The sequence below is a fragment of the Aulonocara sp. 'chitande type north' Nkhata Bay genome, linkage group LG20 (genome assembly GCF_057382095.1).
Source record: "Aulonocara sp. 'chitande type north' Nkhata Bay isolate Kocher_YH1m ecotype deep benthic linkage group LG20, A_spYH_male_GT1.1, whole genome shotgun sequence".
NCBI classification, from domain to species: Eukaryota; Metazoa; Chordata; class Actinopteri; order Cichliformes; family Cichlidae; genus Aulonocara; species Aulonocara sp. 'chitande type north' Nkhata Bay.
In genome coordinates this window covers 2,053,058-2,069,214 of record NC_141363.1, presented here as the reverse complement: position 1 = coordinate 2,069,214, position 16,157 = coordinate 2,053,058, and the positions used below count along the sequence as shown (strand labels likewise).

The following is a 16,157-nucleotide window of genomic DNA, read 5'->3' as shown; positions in this document are numbered from 1 at the left end:
TGCCACACGTTTAACCCAGTTTCTGCCAGAAGCCTGCATAACATCTATAAGCAATTTCACACATCCCTATGTCACACGCACACACGAGAAACACATAGGCTCACAGTATGTACACAGTGACACACTGGTGTCTCCCGGCAGTGCCCCCTAGCGACAAGAGGCGTTATATGTGGAGGTGGGCGGGTGTTGAGGCTTGATGTTTATGGCTGCTGGTTTTCGGCGGCGGTTCACTGCGGATGTCAGCTGATACACTGCTGCCAGCGAGTAACTGCTCGACCTGACACCGAGGAGTGTTTCTGATTTGTTGTTGTCACTTTGGAGAATGAGATTCGTCTGTTTTATTGTTTTCGTTTTAGCATGATGAGATGAAGTGATTTGTAGAAGATATTGCTTTGTCACATAAGCACGCCACGACATTCGTGAGAGTTAACATTTCATTTTATTTACACCACCGGGAAAAAAAAATAAAATAGGACGAGTAAGTAATAAGTTCAAAATTGTATCAAATATGCACAATATCAACAACACCAAGAGCAACAGCAGTGGACATTTAACAGTAGCAAATGTGTCGTCATAAGTGAGACAGAATGAGTGTATACAGTGCATTGTTTATAGCATATTGTGCATGAATGGTGGGACATTGCATCATATACATTTCACTTCCCCAAATTTCTTTCAAACACGTCTAAAAATACTAAAACAATTAAATAAATGTATTGATTAAAATAAATCCAGATCAATTATTTTACGTTATTCTGGACTTCATATGAAAAAAAGCACAGAATGAGGTTTAAACTCGTCAAGTGTGTGCGTGTGTGTGTTTGTGTGGGAGAGACAGAAACCACGAAAGCCTCAGTAAAAAACAGAAGGATAATGAATTGGAGTATCAGTGTAAGACAAAATATATACGAAGTGTATCCATTGCACAAGTATCCAAAGACATCTTAAATAACACGGTGTGTGTGTGTGTGTGTGTGTGTGTGTGTGTGTGTGTGTGTGTGCGTGTGGGAGACTGCAGGCTGTGCATTTGAAGTTTGGCGATGTTGTTTCATCAAAGCTTAGCTTGAGGAATTGTCCTCTCTTCTCTGTGTAGAGACTAAATATTTTTTATGTAATAAAGCGACGTGATCTGTTTCTGTCTCAGCAGTCCAGCGTTTCAATCTTGTAAAATACAATTATTGGCAAAGCCTCGTTGTGAAAGCCTTTAAATTCTTATAACCTACTGTTAAACACGTTGTTTGTTTTTCCCTTATGAAACATTGCTGTTGCAATGGATCGTGTCCGCTGCTGCCCAGCACTATGCCTGCAGAAGAGAGAGAGAAAGACAGAGGGAGAGAGCGAAAGAGGGCCCATTTAATAGATGCCATTTGAGTTGTTAGGTAAATCTTGGTTGAAATAATAAGGGAAAACCACAGCCCATTGTTTTGCCCTGCAGTGTTTTTTAAACCCAGAGATAGGCTCGCATTAAACTCCATGAAGTCATGAATCTGTCCGCATCACCACATTTAGAACCTCACTTACAAATCCCGACAGGACCAAAATTTTGCCTACTAATGGCCATAATTTATGATGTGTGGATCAACATGCGCTCATTGGGCAACAGCTTCCTGAGTGCTTAACGAGCATAAAGTCGAACACTTCCGGACATTAATTGGGCTAGCCAGCGATGGTAAAGTGCTTATAGAGGGCTTTACATTGTTAGTATGTGAATTACTCCTTATTAGTAAGGTTAGAAGCGGGGGAGAGGAAAAAGCATCAGAGGATGACCAGACTTTGCCCCTCTTGCTGCGTTTTTAATCATGGCCGATAATGTAGAAATTTTAAGGGTCCCGTATAACTAATGCTGAGTGATGTTGTGATGTTGGATATTGAAAGCTGTGTTTAAGAAAAAAATAGAAGCAACCGTAGATGTTGATGGGCCATGTTGTGCTGCAGAGCGCGGGCTATCAAAGTTAGGCCTTCAGCACAAGAACACATCAAAGCGTAAGAATTCAACCAGTAATGATAATAATAATAATAATAATAATAATAATAATAATAATAATAATAATAATAATAATAATAATAATAATAATAATAGCTTAGTTTATGCCTTGGTTGCGCATCACCATATAAAACTACAAATTCAGGGCATATAACACTGAGGAATTAATTATGAATGATCTTTATTAATTCCCATGGTTAGAAACAGGATGTTAGGGTATTGATAGTATTTTATATTTTTACTTTTCCTGGTTCACGCATTCGTCGCTGGACATAATGTTCTTTTAAAAATTGTGGAAACGCGCACCAAACGGTTCCTCTCCTCCCTGCATCAAATGCCGTGCGTGTAATTTGCCTCACGGGCCGCAATAAAACACTAAAACACAAGGGAAAGAATGACCTTTCTAATTCTGCACACTGACACAAGCTCTCCTGCATTCCAGTCTCTCCAGTCCACACATTGGCTTTACTGTTCAGCTTTTATTTACAACCCAAAGTTTACAGACCGCTCTGTTCTTCGTGTGTGTGTGTGTGTGTGTGTGTGTGTGTGTGTGTGTGTGTGTGTGTGTGTGTGTGTGTGTGTGTGTCTGTAAATAACAATAAGGAAAATCTGTGGTTGAGAACTCAAATAATTCGAGTGGATTTTGATGGAATAGAGATTGCTGAAAATTGTGTTAATCTGAAACACTTTGCAGTGTGGAATAAATTATGCCGACTACTTGGTGACGACAGCAGAAATGGTGAAACAAAGGAAAGCTTTCACAAATCTATTGCACATTCCGTTTCTGCCACCATGAGGGCGGATTGACTAAAAATATAATATCACAAACTTCAATTTTATTTGCGTTTTGTTCATATTTACTTTGGTGGGATTCAAGTTCCAGTCAAAGTGGGGGAACTGACTTTTTTAATGTTTGCAACAATTTGGTCTCCTTTGAAATTACACCACACTGAAGGGTAGAAGTTCACTAAACAAACTGGGACCCCGAGTAGTTTACTCCTGCTATAAGTGTTGGTTTAACCTCCGTCATCAAGTGATTTCGTTTCTGGATATCAAAAAGAAGAGGGGAAAAAGAACAGTCCCAGGACGGAAATTTAGGAAAACTGCAGGCTCCAACTTTTGCGCTTTATTTGCCTCAAATCTGTGCGACGCGGATGTCACATATGGTCACAAATAGTTGAAGGGAAACTTTTACTGCACCAGCTACTTCCTTCTCTTTGTTCTTGTCTCTTTTATGGGCTATTCAGGATCCCAAACAACAGACCAAACACTGTTGCACGTTTAGGCTGCACGAATTCACTCCATTGAAGAAATCAATGAGGTGAACCAATAGGCTGTTGCAGCCAGTGGGGCTGCGTTTAACAGACTTTTTCAATAGCGTTATTGATTGTTGTTGTTATTATTATTATATTGCTATCTGATGCGGCTTGTTTAAAAAATTTTTTTAAACAAAGTAAATTAAAAAACAAAACAAAAACCGGCCACATTAATTTGGAAAACTACTTCGAAAGCACGTGTGGCGTTTTAGTTTTAATTCATCTGAAAAGTTTTTCTAAAATGAAAATGAAAATTAGCGCACTGCGATCTCGTCTAATGCAGATTTTGGAGGCAGCTCGTTTAGGTCAAAACACGTGATCAAGTTTTTCTAGAATTCTGCAAAACGCCTCTAAAGTAATTTCCAAACCCATCATTTGGTGCTGAGATAATAATCGGTTCCCGTTTCCTCTGTGTGTGTCACAGGAATGTCAAAGCACGATCACAAGGAGAGAGAGAAAAAAGAGACTGGAACATCTGCATAAGCATTTTAACATGTTGCCTATTACATTTTTTTGCTTAATTAATTTGAAGTAAAGTGTTCTTTGTTGTGAGTTTGAACAGACTATACCTGAGAAATAGCAGTGAGCATTGATGAGCAGGTTTGCACGATCGCACAACTGATTGGATTCTTTTTTCAAGATGGTGGCAGAAGTCATCTTCACAGGAGCATTTTTTTCATTCTTTTTTCCCCTTTCTGTGCCATACCTGTCCTGCACGCGATTTTGTCTTTGCTTTGCCTCCACACGCTGTGCAGTGCTTTTTTGATTCTTAGCGGGAGAGATTGCTGCCTGTGTTTCAAGGCTTTGCTGCAGAGATAGTTGTTGGTGAGCTGGGGAACGTCACTTGTTTTATTGCCCTCACAGAAGAGAGACCATAAACGCATTCTTACCGCCGACACCCTCCCCCAGGTCACTGCAAAAGCATGGAAATTGGAAAGTTGTTGATATGGCTGAGATAAACAGCAGTGTATGTTGTATTGTGGATTAAAACTGGGTATAGGACACACACATGCGCACACAAGATCACTCACACGAAAACTTAGTATGACAGTTCATGGCTTTGCATTAGTAAACAGCTTTAATATCCGTGTTATTTTTTCTATTGGTCACTATTTAATAGGCATTTTGTATAATATTTCACGTGTTTTTCATTAGAATTCTCCATCTCCTTCCTTCCTCTGAATGTGGTCTCTGTCCTGAATGACATTGGCCACGCTTTCCATCTTGCTTTCTGCTTAAACGACACATGCTCATAAACTTCAAGCCAAAAACTTCTCACTCAGCCAAGCTGTATAGTGTGCCACTCCAAGTCTACGTTGTGTTTATCGACATTTAGCCGTAATGTTCAAGCTCTGAGCTAAAAGCTACAGTTTCTCCTCAACTCCTGCCTCTCAATTGGTTGAGAATGGTCAGCTGACATTGTCATATTGTCTCTCACCGAGCCAAGCCTCGGCTATAACACTCGGGTTTGTGCGTCTTAACCGGAGATTGGAAATTAATAATATTGAATCCTCAAAGTAGCTCACGTCCAGTTACAGAGGCAGAAAGTCGAGGAAAAAAAGAAGACCTTGGAGAAAGGTGTGGTTGGTTGACACAGAGATTTACTGAGAAGGAGATTGAAAAGAGACCGATAAAGAAGTGGGGAGAGTTGGAGAGAGGGTTACAAGCAAGGTATGAATTCTTATTTCGCGAACCCGTCGCTCTCCTGCCATTTATCCGGTGGTCAAGATGTTTTGCCTAACGTACCCCTAAACTCCACCACCTATGACACAGTTAGACATTTTTCGTCGTACGGTGCCGCTGTGACCCAGAATCGGATATATGCACCTTTCTACTCTCCTCAAGATAATGTGGTGTTTGGGTCTGGCAGGGCACAGTATGAGTATGGATCAAACGTGTTTCTTCAAGACAAGGACGTGCTTCCCAGCTGCAGACAAACAAATATGGGACTCAATACACAAAGCCACATTGCTCAAGAGTACAGTCTGGATCAAGGAAGAGCAGCAGCTCAGGAGCAGAAAAGTAACATCCCGATCTACCCGTGGATGCAGCGAATGAACTCACACGGCGGTGAGTTTTACTACGACAAATAAATTAAGGAAATGGGCCAGTTTTACGATATGTCTTACCAAGAGAGCAAGTTACTTTTTATGGCCCCATAAAACATTACTGTATCCCCTCGACTTGTAGATGGGCCTTAACATGTGCAAACAAACAGCTTTCATTTTAAGAATGATATAGTAGCCATAATCAGTAGAGTGAGATAGAGAGACTACTTAAGAAGCTTTAATAATTTTAGATAATACAGCAAAGATATCCTTTGAGATATATTTTCCCCTTCCAGTTAAAATGCGTTTATTTTTCTCTGTGGATTTAGATTGCAATTATGAATCTAACAACGAGGCAAAAAAAAATAACCAACTTATGCTCAGTTGCCTCCAAGTATGAACAGACTCCAGGCAGAGGCACGTTTTATTTGAAATCCAAACGTGACTTCGCGCTGTTAACGCTTAAATGAGTGACTTTACTTTGTCTCCCAGCAGGAGTCGGCTACGGGACAGACAGACGCAGAGGACGACAAATATACTCTCGTTACCAAACGCTTGAGCTGGAGAAGGAATTTCATTTCAATCGCTACCTGACCAGGCGCAGACGCATCGAGATCGCGAATGCGCTTTGTTTAACAGAGCGGCAGATCAAAATCTGGTTTCAGAACCGACGCATGAAATGGAAGAAAGAGAGCAACCTGACCTCCACGGTGACAGGAACTGAACAGACAGGAGCGTCTCAAGAGCAGGAACGCAATGGCGCAATGGAAGAAGGGAAGGATGAAGACAAGAAGAAAGAATAGCTCAAAATAATAATAATAATAAAAAATTATAAAAAACCACACGATGACCATTACAAACCAACATAACTACCTAAAAATCTACATGGACTCGAGAGCGACTTCACCGCATGATTGCTACCACGCAGCTCTCACCAATTTTATTTCGTGTTGGACCACAGGAGTGTTGATCCTTAGAAATCCAAAATTATTTCAGCCACAGTTTGGCCGCTGTGTTGTGTGGAGAACTGAGGGTTTTTTGTTTTTGTTTTGTTTTTTATTGCAAATATCACACTTGTATTGTGGAAATAAAAAGAAGTATTAATTTCTACCTATCTTCCTATGCCAGGAAATCTGTATATTTACCTACCCCCCTCTCACACACCCCATCCATCACTGTGAAACTCTTTGATCACCTCACTATAATACAGTGTTGATCTGACTAAACTCATTACTGTACATGCACATTCCATGGAGGCAAAAGAGCGGGCGGACACTTGATCACAATGTAATCTATTACTTGAATCGTCCGCAGGAAAATGGGCCCTGCATCAAACTAAAAGTAGTAGTCTCCAGTCCGAACACACACATGCACACACAGACACGCACAGACACACGCACACACACGCGCGCGCAAACACACACAAACAAACAAAAACCATAATGTCTGTACATGATAAAAGTAACGGTATATAACGTAAATCCCGTGGAAACGTAATGTGCATTTAGCCGCTTTGGTAGACGCTGCATAACATAAGATTATTGACCATTTGACACAACATGCTTCCTCGTGAGATAGATTTGTACACTAGTAATTCTTCACCTTTGTTTGAGAGTCAAACATTAATGTTTTGTCATAACTGTGTATCACGGAATAAAATGTTTGTAAAACTTTCACCTTTGTCTTGTCTGTTTCATGAGTCAGATGAAGACAGATCCCTTAAATACGTAATAAAAATACGAAGAGATTTCCTAAACGTGGACTGTGAAAGTTTGCTATTTCTTTCTTCTTATGCTTTTCTTTAAATTTTAAAGATTTTTTTGTCGTGGCCTGTTTGGTCCGGAGGCTGTGTAGGCAAGAAAGGGAGGATTTGACGTTAAACATATATTTTTAAGCAATTTTTGTTTCTCCAAAACATGAGACCTGTTTGTTCGACGCCGATATTGGTATGGCACAGGAATTAGCTACTGTTAAGCTACTGTTAAACACGATAACATCCCCGTAGCTGTAGTAATATAAACTCCCAACAACGTTCACGTTTCAAGTCCATCCGCGTAGATATATTTTAACCTAGCTTTATTATTATTATTATTATTATTATTATTATTATTATTATTATTATTATTATTATTATTATTATTATTATTGGTGATGGTGGACTGGCAGCCGGTCCAGGGCACAGAGCTGACCGGTCTTGACCGTCTTGCCCCATACCAGACACCAGATGACGCTCTTGTCTTACTGTCCTGCCCTTTTTGCGCTAAAGATCCCTGCCTGGTCCTCAACAACCAACAGCTCAAAGTTTACCGGACACGTTTCTCCTATTCATCAATATCCCCATTGAGTATCAAAGCCAATTTATGACTGGCCAACATGCGCACGTGATCCCGTACAAATACCCCATATTTGGGCAGCCCACGTCGGATCAAGAATTAAAAAAAGATACCAAAGCCTACTCCACCTATAAATCCTGGATTATTTTTTAGGGCAGACAGCTGTGAATTTTCCAAAAGCGGCAACAAAGAAAAGCAATGATCAACAAAAACAAGGAAATACCCGCAACGTGTAGCCCGCAGCCCTGTCTAGTTTAAAAAGAAAGTGTCGGTGGTAGTTTGAAATGAGCTCTGTTGACAGCTCCAGTCTCAGGCAAACAAGCGAGACAAGTTCTCCTAACACTATGTTTAGTTTCGATCTATCTGGGCGCGTGTCCAGCCATTATGAGGGTGTTAATGTGAACGGGATATTCTCTTGTCCCGTCCCCACGACCTCTGTTCAACGGGAGGAGATGAAAACTAGCCTGCGTGGCAATACGGATATTCCACTCCCGTCAGGACCACAAATAACCATGGTCTCCAGTAGCTCGTCTGTGGACGCCAGCGGGCTCAGCTACGGCAGCAGTAAGCTGCTCGGACGTGGGGCTGGCAGAGACCCGGAGAGAAGCGCAAAATCCGGCGGCAACATGAGCCAGGAGAGCGACAGAAACGCGGATAACACGCAGTCCGTGAAACGAAACACAAACGTGAACCAGCCTGAGGATAGTGAGCAGCGACCACAGATTTATCCATGGATGACAAAACTGCACATGAGCCACGGTAAAGTTTGCATATTTTCTAAAGTGCAGCTAAGATGCTTTCCCTTATTCACCCTTAACGCTACAACACTTCTTTTTGCCCGTTCCAGTGTCCCTCTTGAGTTTTATAGGCCAAACGCAGGAAATAATAAAAACTCGCGGTCATAAATTTTATGACAAAGGCATCCATTGCTCGTAAACCTGCTCTGTTACGGTGAAGATGTGATCTGCGCTGTGATTTATGGTGGCATAATTGGATAAGAGAACAAAAATGCGATAAAACTATGGAATAATATTACAAATGCAGCATTAAGTATTAGTTTTTGCCATGCTTCGTTTATAGACTTGGTCTAGCTATGTGTTTTGCATCAGCACACACACTGTGAGAGAGGAGCTTTAGCCTTAAATTGAACTCTGTCAAACACCAATGCCCTGACCCAATCATGAACTTTTCACCTCTAAAAGATCTGAATAGGCATGCTTCTTCTCTATGCCTTCAAACCACTGGCGTACTGTTGAGGCAGCGAGACGTACAGGGAGCACATTTGCTGCAAAAGATGCTGTTTTTATTATGAGCCTCCATATGCAAATATATAGAAACACACTGCAGGGTTGTTGAAATTATTTTATTTTTTCCAAAAGCACAGCTCTGTTGCTTTGCACGCATGTACCCACGGAAATCTGAAAAAAGTATCTGGAAAACATCACTTTCTTCAACCCACTTTTTCTCCCCCCCCCCCCCCCGCCCCCCTCTTTTTTTTTTTATAGTTTACATATCTGCTTCTCCCCCACAACATCCTACTCCAGTGCATCGTTATTAAACCGAGGCCAGGGTTTTATCGAGAGGCCCACATATTTTTAGTTATCAACTTCTAAGCATTAAATCATGATAAGATGCATTAAGTAATATTTTGTATTTTTTATGTTTTGCTGTGAAAGGATTAAGTGGGCCCTCTTCCCCTGCACTGAGCATATTTATATTAAGGGTCTAGTTAACCATCCTTATCTGCATGAACATAAATTTTTATTGCACAAGTCCACAGTAAGTAATATCAGGTTAAAATTAGGTTATATAAAGATTTTTGATCTTTTAAATGGGGGTTGAAGGGGATTTAAATTAATGGATCCTTGCTTGTAGTGCTTATGGGTATCCAGGCTTTGTAATAACATGTAATAGTAATGAATGTAATGATATTATTAGCCTATTATTTATATTCCACTTATTTTTTTCCACTCTAATGCTGCTGAAAGCTAACTTATTTTAATACCACTTCAGAATCGGAGGGTAAGCGGTCCAGGACCAGTTACACCCGCTATCAGACTCTGGAGCTGGAGAAAGAGTTTCACTTCAACCGGTACCTGAGCCGCCGCAGGCGCATAGAGATCGCCCACACTCTGTGTCTAAACGAGAGGCAGATCAAAATCTGGTTCCAGAACAGACGAATGAAGTGGAAGAAGGACTCAAAAATCAAAGTGAAGGAGTAAAAATGGCATCAGCGAACGCGGTGCATGCAGCACGTTTTCAGCCCCTCACTGCACAATGCTGGAGTGCCGCCTGACCTTCGGATGAACTGCTAGGAGCAATGACATCACGACACCGCTCTGTGTGCTTCATCACCAATTATGTGTCACTTGCTGCAGTTTGGGACCTAATGTATTGAATATCGCTCACTTTGATCAATCGGTTTACATTTCTAAATTAATTTGCTGCCCATGCGATGATAGCCTCACTTTACTGCACGAGAGGAACAGGGGGTCGAGGGTTAGCTGGAACCGTCCCGCTGCAAAGCTTTGGTCTGCAGTACACTGAAAAGGTGCACACAAACACTAAAAGAAGAAAAAAAATAAAATGTTTTTAAATTATGTAAGCGAGAGGTAACCTGAATAGCTCCCATCTTTATATCACCATGCATCAAAGGGGTCAGTGAATCAAATAAAGTCAAAATAAATACTAATTCTGACTTATCTGAAAATCCTTAGCAACAGTTAAGTTGTCTTACAAATACTACTTCTCTCCATTTTTTTCTTTTTCTTTGAAATTTACTCTGTGACATGTTGCATTTAGGATGCTGTTGAATGTGTGTTCAATAAGCAATGTCCTCGTGAGTGGATTTCGTGTGAAGACACCATCCCTGTTGTCTGTCATATTCTTGTGACTCTTGAATCATTATGTACAATTCAGTGGCTGTTTGTGATAATGTTGTAATGTGCAATGGAACAATTTCTCTTCCCTCCTTTGTAAACTTAAGGTGCCTGATTAACACTGGGCCTACAATAACTGATAGATGGCCTGTTCGTTGATTGTAACCAATAAAGACTCATTAAAAGTAAGGGAATTCCCTGCTGTCAGCATGCACGTTTATTATTATTTATTATTATTATTATTATTATTATTATTTAAAACACATTTCGAGGGTTGGCTGGCGGAATTCAGTTCACTATCAAAGCCATTTATAAATGCGTTGTCCCATTTGAGCCACGAAATCAACAGATTTTCATTGACTCACAAACGCGCTCGGAAGTCTAAGGCCCCCATAAAACTTTATTGCCCCCTTCTCCAGCACTCCACCACACGCACACTCCGTTTCCTGTTTTGTCAGGGAAGGAAGGGACGCACTTGCCTGTGATAACACTCACCCACGACACAACGTGGATGCAAAACTTTGGTTTCCTGTGACCGCACACTGGCGCGTCATCACCGCTGAGGCCATATGGCTACTTTTGTCATGTCGCCTTGCTCTTTAATCCTGCTATCATTACACTGCTGTTAAAACATCGCTATGTGGTAGCGCTGTAGCATAGCGGACATAAAATCACGCCATTGTTGAATGTAGCGGCAGTTTTAGTAGAAGAAGTGGCGTGACGCAGAATAGCCCAAGGTTATGAGGTAATTCTGTCTAGCACTACTTAAAGAAAATAAAAATCAACTCACCTCTTAAACTAATAGCTTCCTATTGACTTCCTTGACGGTTATGAGAACCGGTCAGCGCAGCGTCCACTTTCTCTGCGCTGTGTTGGGCCTAACCTATACATGGACAACGCATTCAATCCCTTTTTCTATGTCTTTCTTTTAGGGTATTTTAAAGTTTACAAGGTTACATATGCCAATTGCCTCAAGCAGGGCCTGTGAATGGTGCATAGGAAGCACGTGGTGTCATTTAAGTGGGTTTTATGGCCTGGAAGAGCTGACAAACCTTCGATATATACACATCATATATAATCTTAACTGTCCGGAATCGCAGCTGCCTGCTTCCCCTTATCGGAGGAAGAAAGGGCTTTGTGGCAGTGAGGATGCAGTACCTTTCTTTGGACTGTGTAGTCGAGTGGTGCGGAGGACTGAGAGCTGTTGCAGTAAGTTGGTTTTTACTTTGCCTACAGGCCTGCGCGCTGTGCCGTTAGCTCACTGAACTGCGTAGTTTTTGTTGTATATATATTGTAACTGAATGTGTGACTGTTAAACAGATTAGAGCCTAAATTGACGCTATGTACTAATTCGCAGCGAGTATTTATGAAACTGTGCCATATTTTTAAGCACCCGGAAAAATGATTGTTTTCACACGTTTTATTGTATCTTTGCTCTTTTTTAATATTCAAAAAGTGTCTCGTACGGATATATCGATCACTGATATTTTGTGTTAAGGAGCCACGTTTTAAACCATTATTAGCCTTTTATTTGAAGGCTGTTGCATTTTATTCTTGGCAAATAACAGAATATAGGCCTACGCACATTTTCATGCGGTGGATGTGATTTGATTCAACAGTTTTCTTCTTAATGTCAGAGTGAGAAAATAATATATATATATATATATATATATATGTGTGTGTGTGTGTGTGTGTGAGAGAGAGAGAGAGAGAGAGAGAGAGAGAGAGAGAGAGAGAGAGAGAGAGAGAGAGATGGAGAGAGAGAAAGGTGACTGTGAGGAAAATGCAAAGTTCAGGCAGAACTATCAAAAATAATCTGGCGTCCCGTCTCACTAACCACTACACCCTCTCTCTCCCTCTCATTTCCAATATCCCCCTCGTACTCTTACCTCCATGTGACATACGGAAATTCTAAATAAAAGCGCCGTGGTTTCAGACGCTTGGATGGAAGAAAATGCGCTTTTTTGAAAATATACACAACGTTTCGAAGCATATTTTGTGACATTTGTTCTGTGCTGTTCTGTGTTGTGCTAAAAGGTGGCTCTGATGGTTAAAAGAATGCATTAGTCCACAAAAAGAGGCTTATTAGTGCAAAACCACCTGACTACCATGACTCGAAGTTACTGTTTGCACTCATCATCATATTGTTTTAGGGTCATGTCTGGGCCAAAGGAACAGGCTTGAGTCAAAGGCATTTTTGCAGTTCAAATATGCCATTATCCAAACTGAAATATTACGAAAGGCAGCACTAGTGTTAGCTCGAGGCGTGCATGTGCATGTTTTGCAGAAATGTGTTATCAGTCTTAAAACTATGTGATCTTATAACCTAAACGAGTTTCTGCTTTTCTTTAGGCTACATTATTTTAAAAACGTCCTAGAAAGTAGTTCAGCTTAGAAAAGCTGTTCAGTGTGTGAAACTGCTAATGGATGAATCTAACAGTAAGACTTTTTGGGTGTGTTCAGCTATGCTGTTAGGCACAAGGTGAATCAGGAATTTACAGGCTGTAAATGCTGCATAATGTGAGAATTAAAAATCACAAAACAAAGTATTTGAGTCAGCTTTCTTCCAAATGAGGAGTTTCGAGGCTTTAGGTTGTGCACAAATGCACTGAAGGCTGACCACTTACCGCATCTCTCCAGTCCTGGCTTTACAAACCTATTTTTAATATTTTCTTTATGTGGAATACGTAAAGTCTGTCCTGGTTTGCTTTCAGGTGTGCAAGGGAAAAATTATACACTTTCAATAGGGGGCACTGTATAACACGCTGCTGTGTGGGTGATACACTGCGGGGGCAACATGTCCAAGTCAGGGCATTGTTAGTTCCTCTTTCTTCTCATTATTATTTTTAATTTCCTCCTTTTTTCAAAAGCAATTTCGTTGCTTTTTTACGTAATACAGACATTTGTCATATCCCATTAACTCCCATAAATCTCGCACTAAAATGAAACAAAACAAAAGGAAAATATTTGTTTTCCTGCAGAAATGACTAGTAAATATATTTTTTCTTTTACAATAAATTAGAAACAAATATTAACGTGTGTTTTGCCACATTCATGGGGCTACAGGGCGCTTATTACAATCGAACTAATTTTACTCTCAGTACTTTTTAGTCACTTTGAATTAAAGACCTGGTTTAACCTCACAAAAACTAGGACAGACCTTTCCAAAAACACTCTTATAGCATCGCAATAAAAGTGAAATGGCACAAACATCCGTTTTCACTGCCATGTTCTGAGCTGTCGTATTCCTTTCTTTGACCTGTGGAGCTGACATTGTCATCATTCAAACCTCGGAGGTCATTTCCGGGTGAACACAAACATCCTTTTGTCTGAGCCCAAATAAAAACCATAAAGTCCTATTACATCGGTTGTTTTGTTTAACTCAGCAAGAATTGATTTACAATGTGAAGACAAACTAGTTGTTTTGTTTTTTTTGAATTATCATTGACTCTCCGCCATAATTCCACAGCGCTCTGGAAGTCCTGGGATTTCTATTCTTAGAAAATTTGCCCAAGGAAATACCAAAATGGTTGTAAATTTACTTTTACTGTCTGAAAATGACCCGTCCTAAATTTTCGCCCTCGGTCCCAGTTCTGCAGCAGCCCTACACATGTCAGAGCTTTTCTAGGACAGCCTCGCTTAAGTAGATAGCAGAGGATATGAGAGGCAAAGGGACGGACTGACGGGTCATTAGGAAAAAAGGAAACACATGCAAACAGTTTCTTTCTGTATTTGAACTTTGAGTGATTTACTGTAGGAAACACGAAGGGAATCATTATAATGAAATACATTTGTGGCTTTCGATTGTATTATATAATCTCCTTTTCATATTTGTATGTGGCCAATTTATATATTTAGATTTATTTTTAGATTATACAGTGGCTTTTTAAAATTGGAGCAAAAAACCGGAAATATGGTACGGACACCGCATATGTTTATGCCATCTTCAAATGCGTGACAAATAGGTTGCTTCGTTAATTTAGAGAACACTGAGTAACATTTTCTTTCTATTCTTTTTTTTTTTTTTTTTGAGGGGGGGGGGGTGTCTAATACATGTTTTAAAAATAAAATATTAATTGAACAAATTATAAAGCTAATTTCTTCCTCGAGAATTTTATTTTTGCAGTTTGGGTGCAAAAATTCATTTTGTCACTTAATGAGGACATTTTTTATGGACCTTTATGAACCATTTTGTCATGATTACCCTTTTAATTCTTTTCGTTCTTTCTCTCTATTTTTCAGGCATTTCAACGAGCCAACGTGAGTGAGACTGCAGATTTAATAGTAAGTGTTACGCGTTGCCCCACGCTTATCTGCCTACCTTTATTTGAGAGTAAAGCTTGTCTGGCGGAGTTGCTTTTTCAATGACAGCAACCACCTTAATATCTGCACTTCCACTTAATTTATCCAGACACTCTGGCGTTATGTTCTGTGTCTCGTTTCTTACGATTTCCAACATTGGACGCCTAAACAAAAACTTAAGATGGAATTACCATCCTATCCTCTCAACTTCTTGCAGTGCCAGTTAGCCGGATTTAACTGCGCAGTGAGTCTTATGAACCACATCATTGCTTCGAAACCAACCAACTGTTTATAGGAGGAATCTGGTTTCTGAAACCGCCTCTGCTCCCTTGGCTGCTGCTTTTTAAAGAGTATTCATATCCAACTAGTCTCCAGTCTGTCTGCACTTCATTAAAACTTTTTATTTTAACTGGACGATACAGCTTAACGTTATTACACCTGGGGAGAGTAAACGTGGAAAGGCTATTAGGTTAAGAGTTTGATTAAAAGCGCATCGTAACCGTTTTCATCAGGGAGCACAATATTGCTGCACTGTCTGCATCCAGGTCAGGTACTCGGCCACCAAATTAAAAAAAAGAAAAAAGAAAAAGAGCAGCACTGCGTGGACAGAACGACCTCCACATAGTTTTGCACAGATTTATTTTGTTTACATATGTACATGTGTGAACACGCTTGTAAGGCTGTTATTTTGCAGGGGAGGAAAAGGGAAAGCTTAATTTCTCAAATGAACAAATGAAACATCAAATTAGTCTGCCTGAGGGCCTCATTTTTTGTACTTCTACATTATAACTAGTTATTGAACTAGGTGCACGATCTGAAAGCCATTTGTGGGGAGAAAGAATTCATTGCTGTCTCTCCATCAATAATCCTTGGCAGTGAACTATTGGAACCAGTCAAACGCGAGGGGTGAAACGCGGGTCAGGCTGTCTAACTAATATTAAAATGCGTCCGCCAGAGCGCATGGGGCGAGAGGGAGTAGGTGGTGTGTATGTAGCTGCTTTCACACTGGTTGTGTGCACGACAAACAGCATGTCTTTTGATGAGAATATGAAAAAAATCCAAATGAATATGAGTTAGATTTTTTTGTTACCACTTCTCGGGAGTTCACTGTGTGTGTTGGGGCGGGAGGCTTTGTTAATCAATTTTAAAAAATCAAATTGATGCGCGGGATGCTGGCGGAGAAATATGTAGATTGAGATGTTTTTTGACAGTGTTTGAAGCACCCTGTGCATCACCGCTCTAATCAATTCCATTGATTCACAATCTGAGCATGTTTGCTGTTTTTAATAACCCCG

At 40.3% G+C, this 16,157-nt stretch overlaps 3 protein-coding genes across 5 annotated transcripts in view; all 3 read left to right on the top strand.

Moving 5' to 3' along the window:
* Positions 1 to 16,157, top strand: part of LOC147304777 (homeobox protein Hox-C10a-like) — a 43,932-nt gene that overhangs the window by 24,453 nt on the left and 3,322 nt on the right. For both annotated transcript variants that reach the window (XM_086277017.1, XM_086277016.1), the window contains one exon: positions 14,803 to 14,844. The gene's annotated coding sequence lies outside the window, so the exon portion shown is untranslated. The remainder of the gene's footprint in view (positions 1 to 14,802; positions 14,845 to 16,157) is intronic.
* Positions 3,417 to 7,518, top strand: hoxc6a (homeobox C6a). 2 transcript variants are annotated; one of them, XM_086277024.1, is made up of 2 exons: positions 3,417 to 5,370; positions 5,841 to 7,518. In XM_086277024.1, exons 1-2 carry the CDS (start codon positions 4,974 to 4,976, stop codon positions 6,149 to 6,151), a joined length of 708 nt encoding a protein of 235 aa, XP_086133150.1. In that variant the 5' UTR covers positions 3,417 to 4,973; the 3' UTR covers positions 6,152 to 7,518. The 2 variants fall into 2 exon arrangements, with proteins under 2 accessions (XP_086133150.1, XP_086133151.1); XM_086277025.1 differs by having other exon boundaries at positions 3,418 to 5,370; positions 5,844 to 7,517.
* hoxc5a (homeobox C5a) lies at positions 7,512 to 10,747 on the top strand. The gene is made up of 2 exons (XM_086277027.1): positions 7,512 to 8,440; positions 9,695 to 10,747. The coding sequence occupies exons 1-2, from the start codon at positions 7,966 to 7,968 to the stop codon at positions 9,901 to 9,903; spliced, it is 684 nt and encodes a 227-aa protein (XP_086133153.1). The 5' UTR covers positions 7,512 to 7,965; the 3' UTR covers positions 9,904 to 10,747.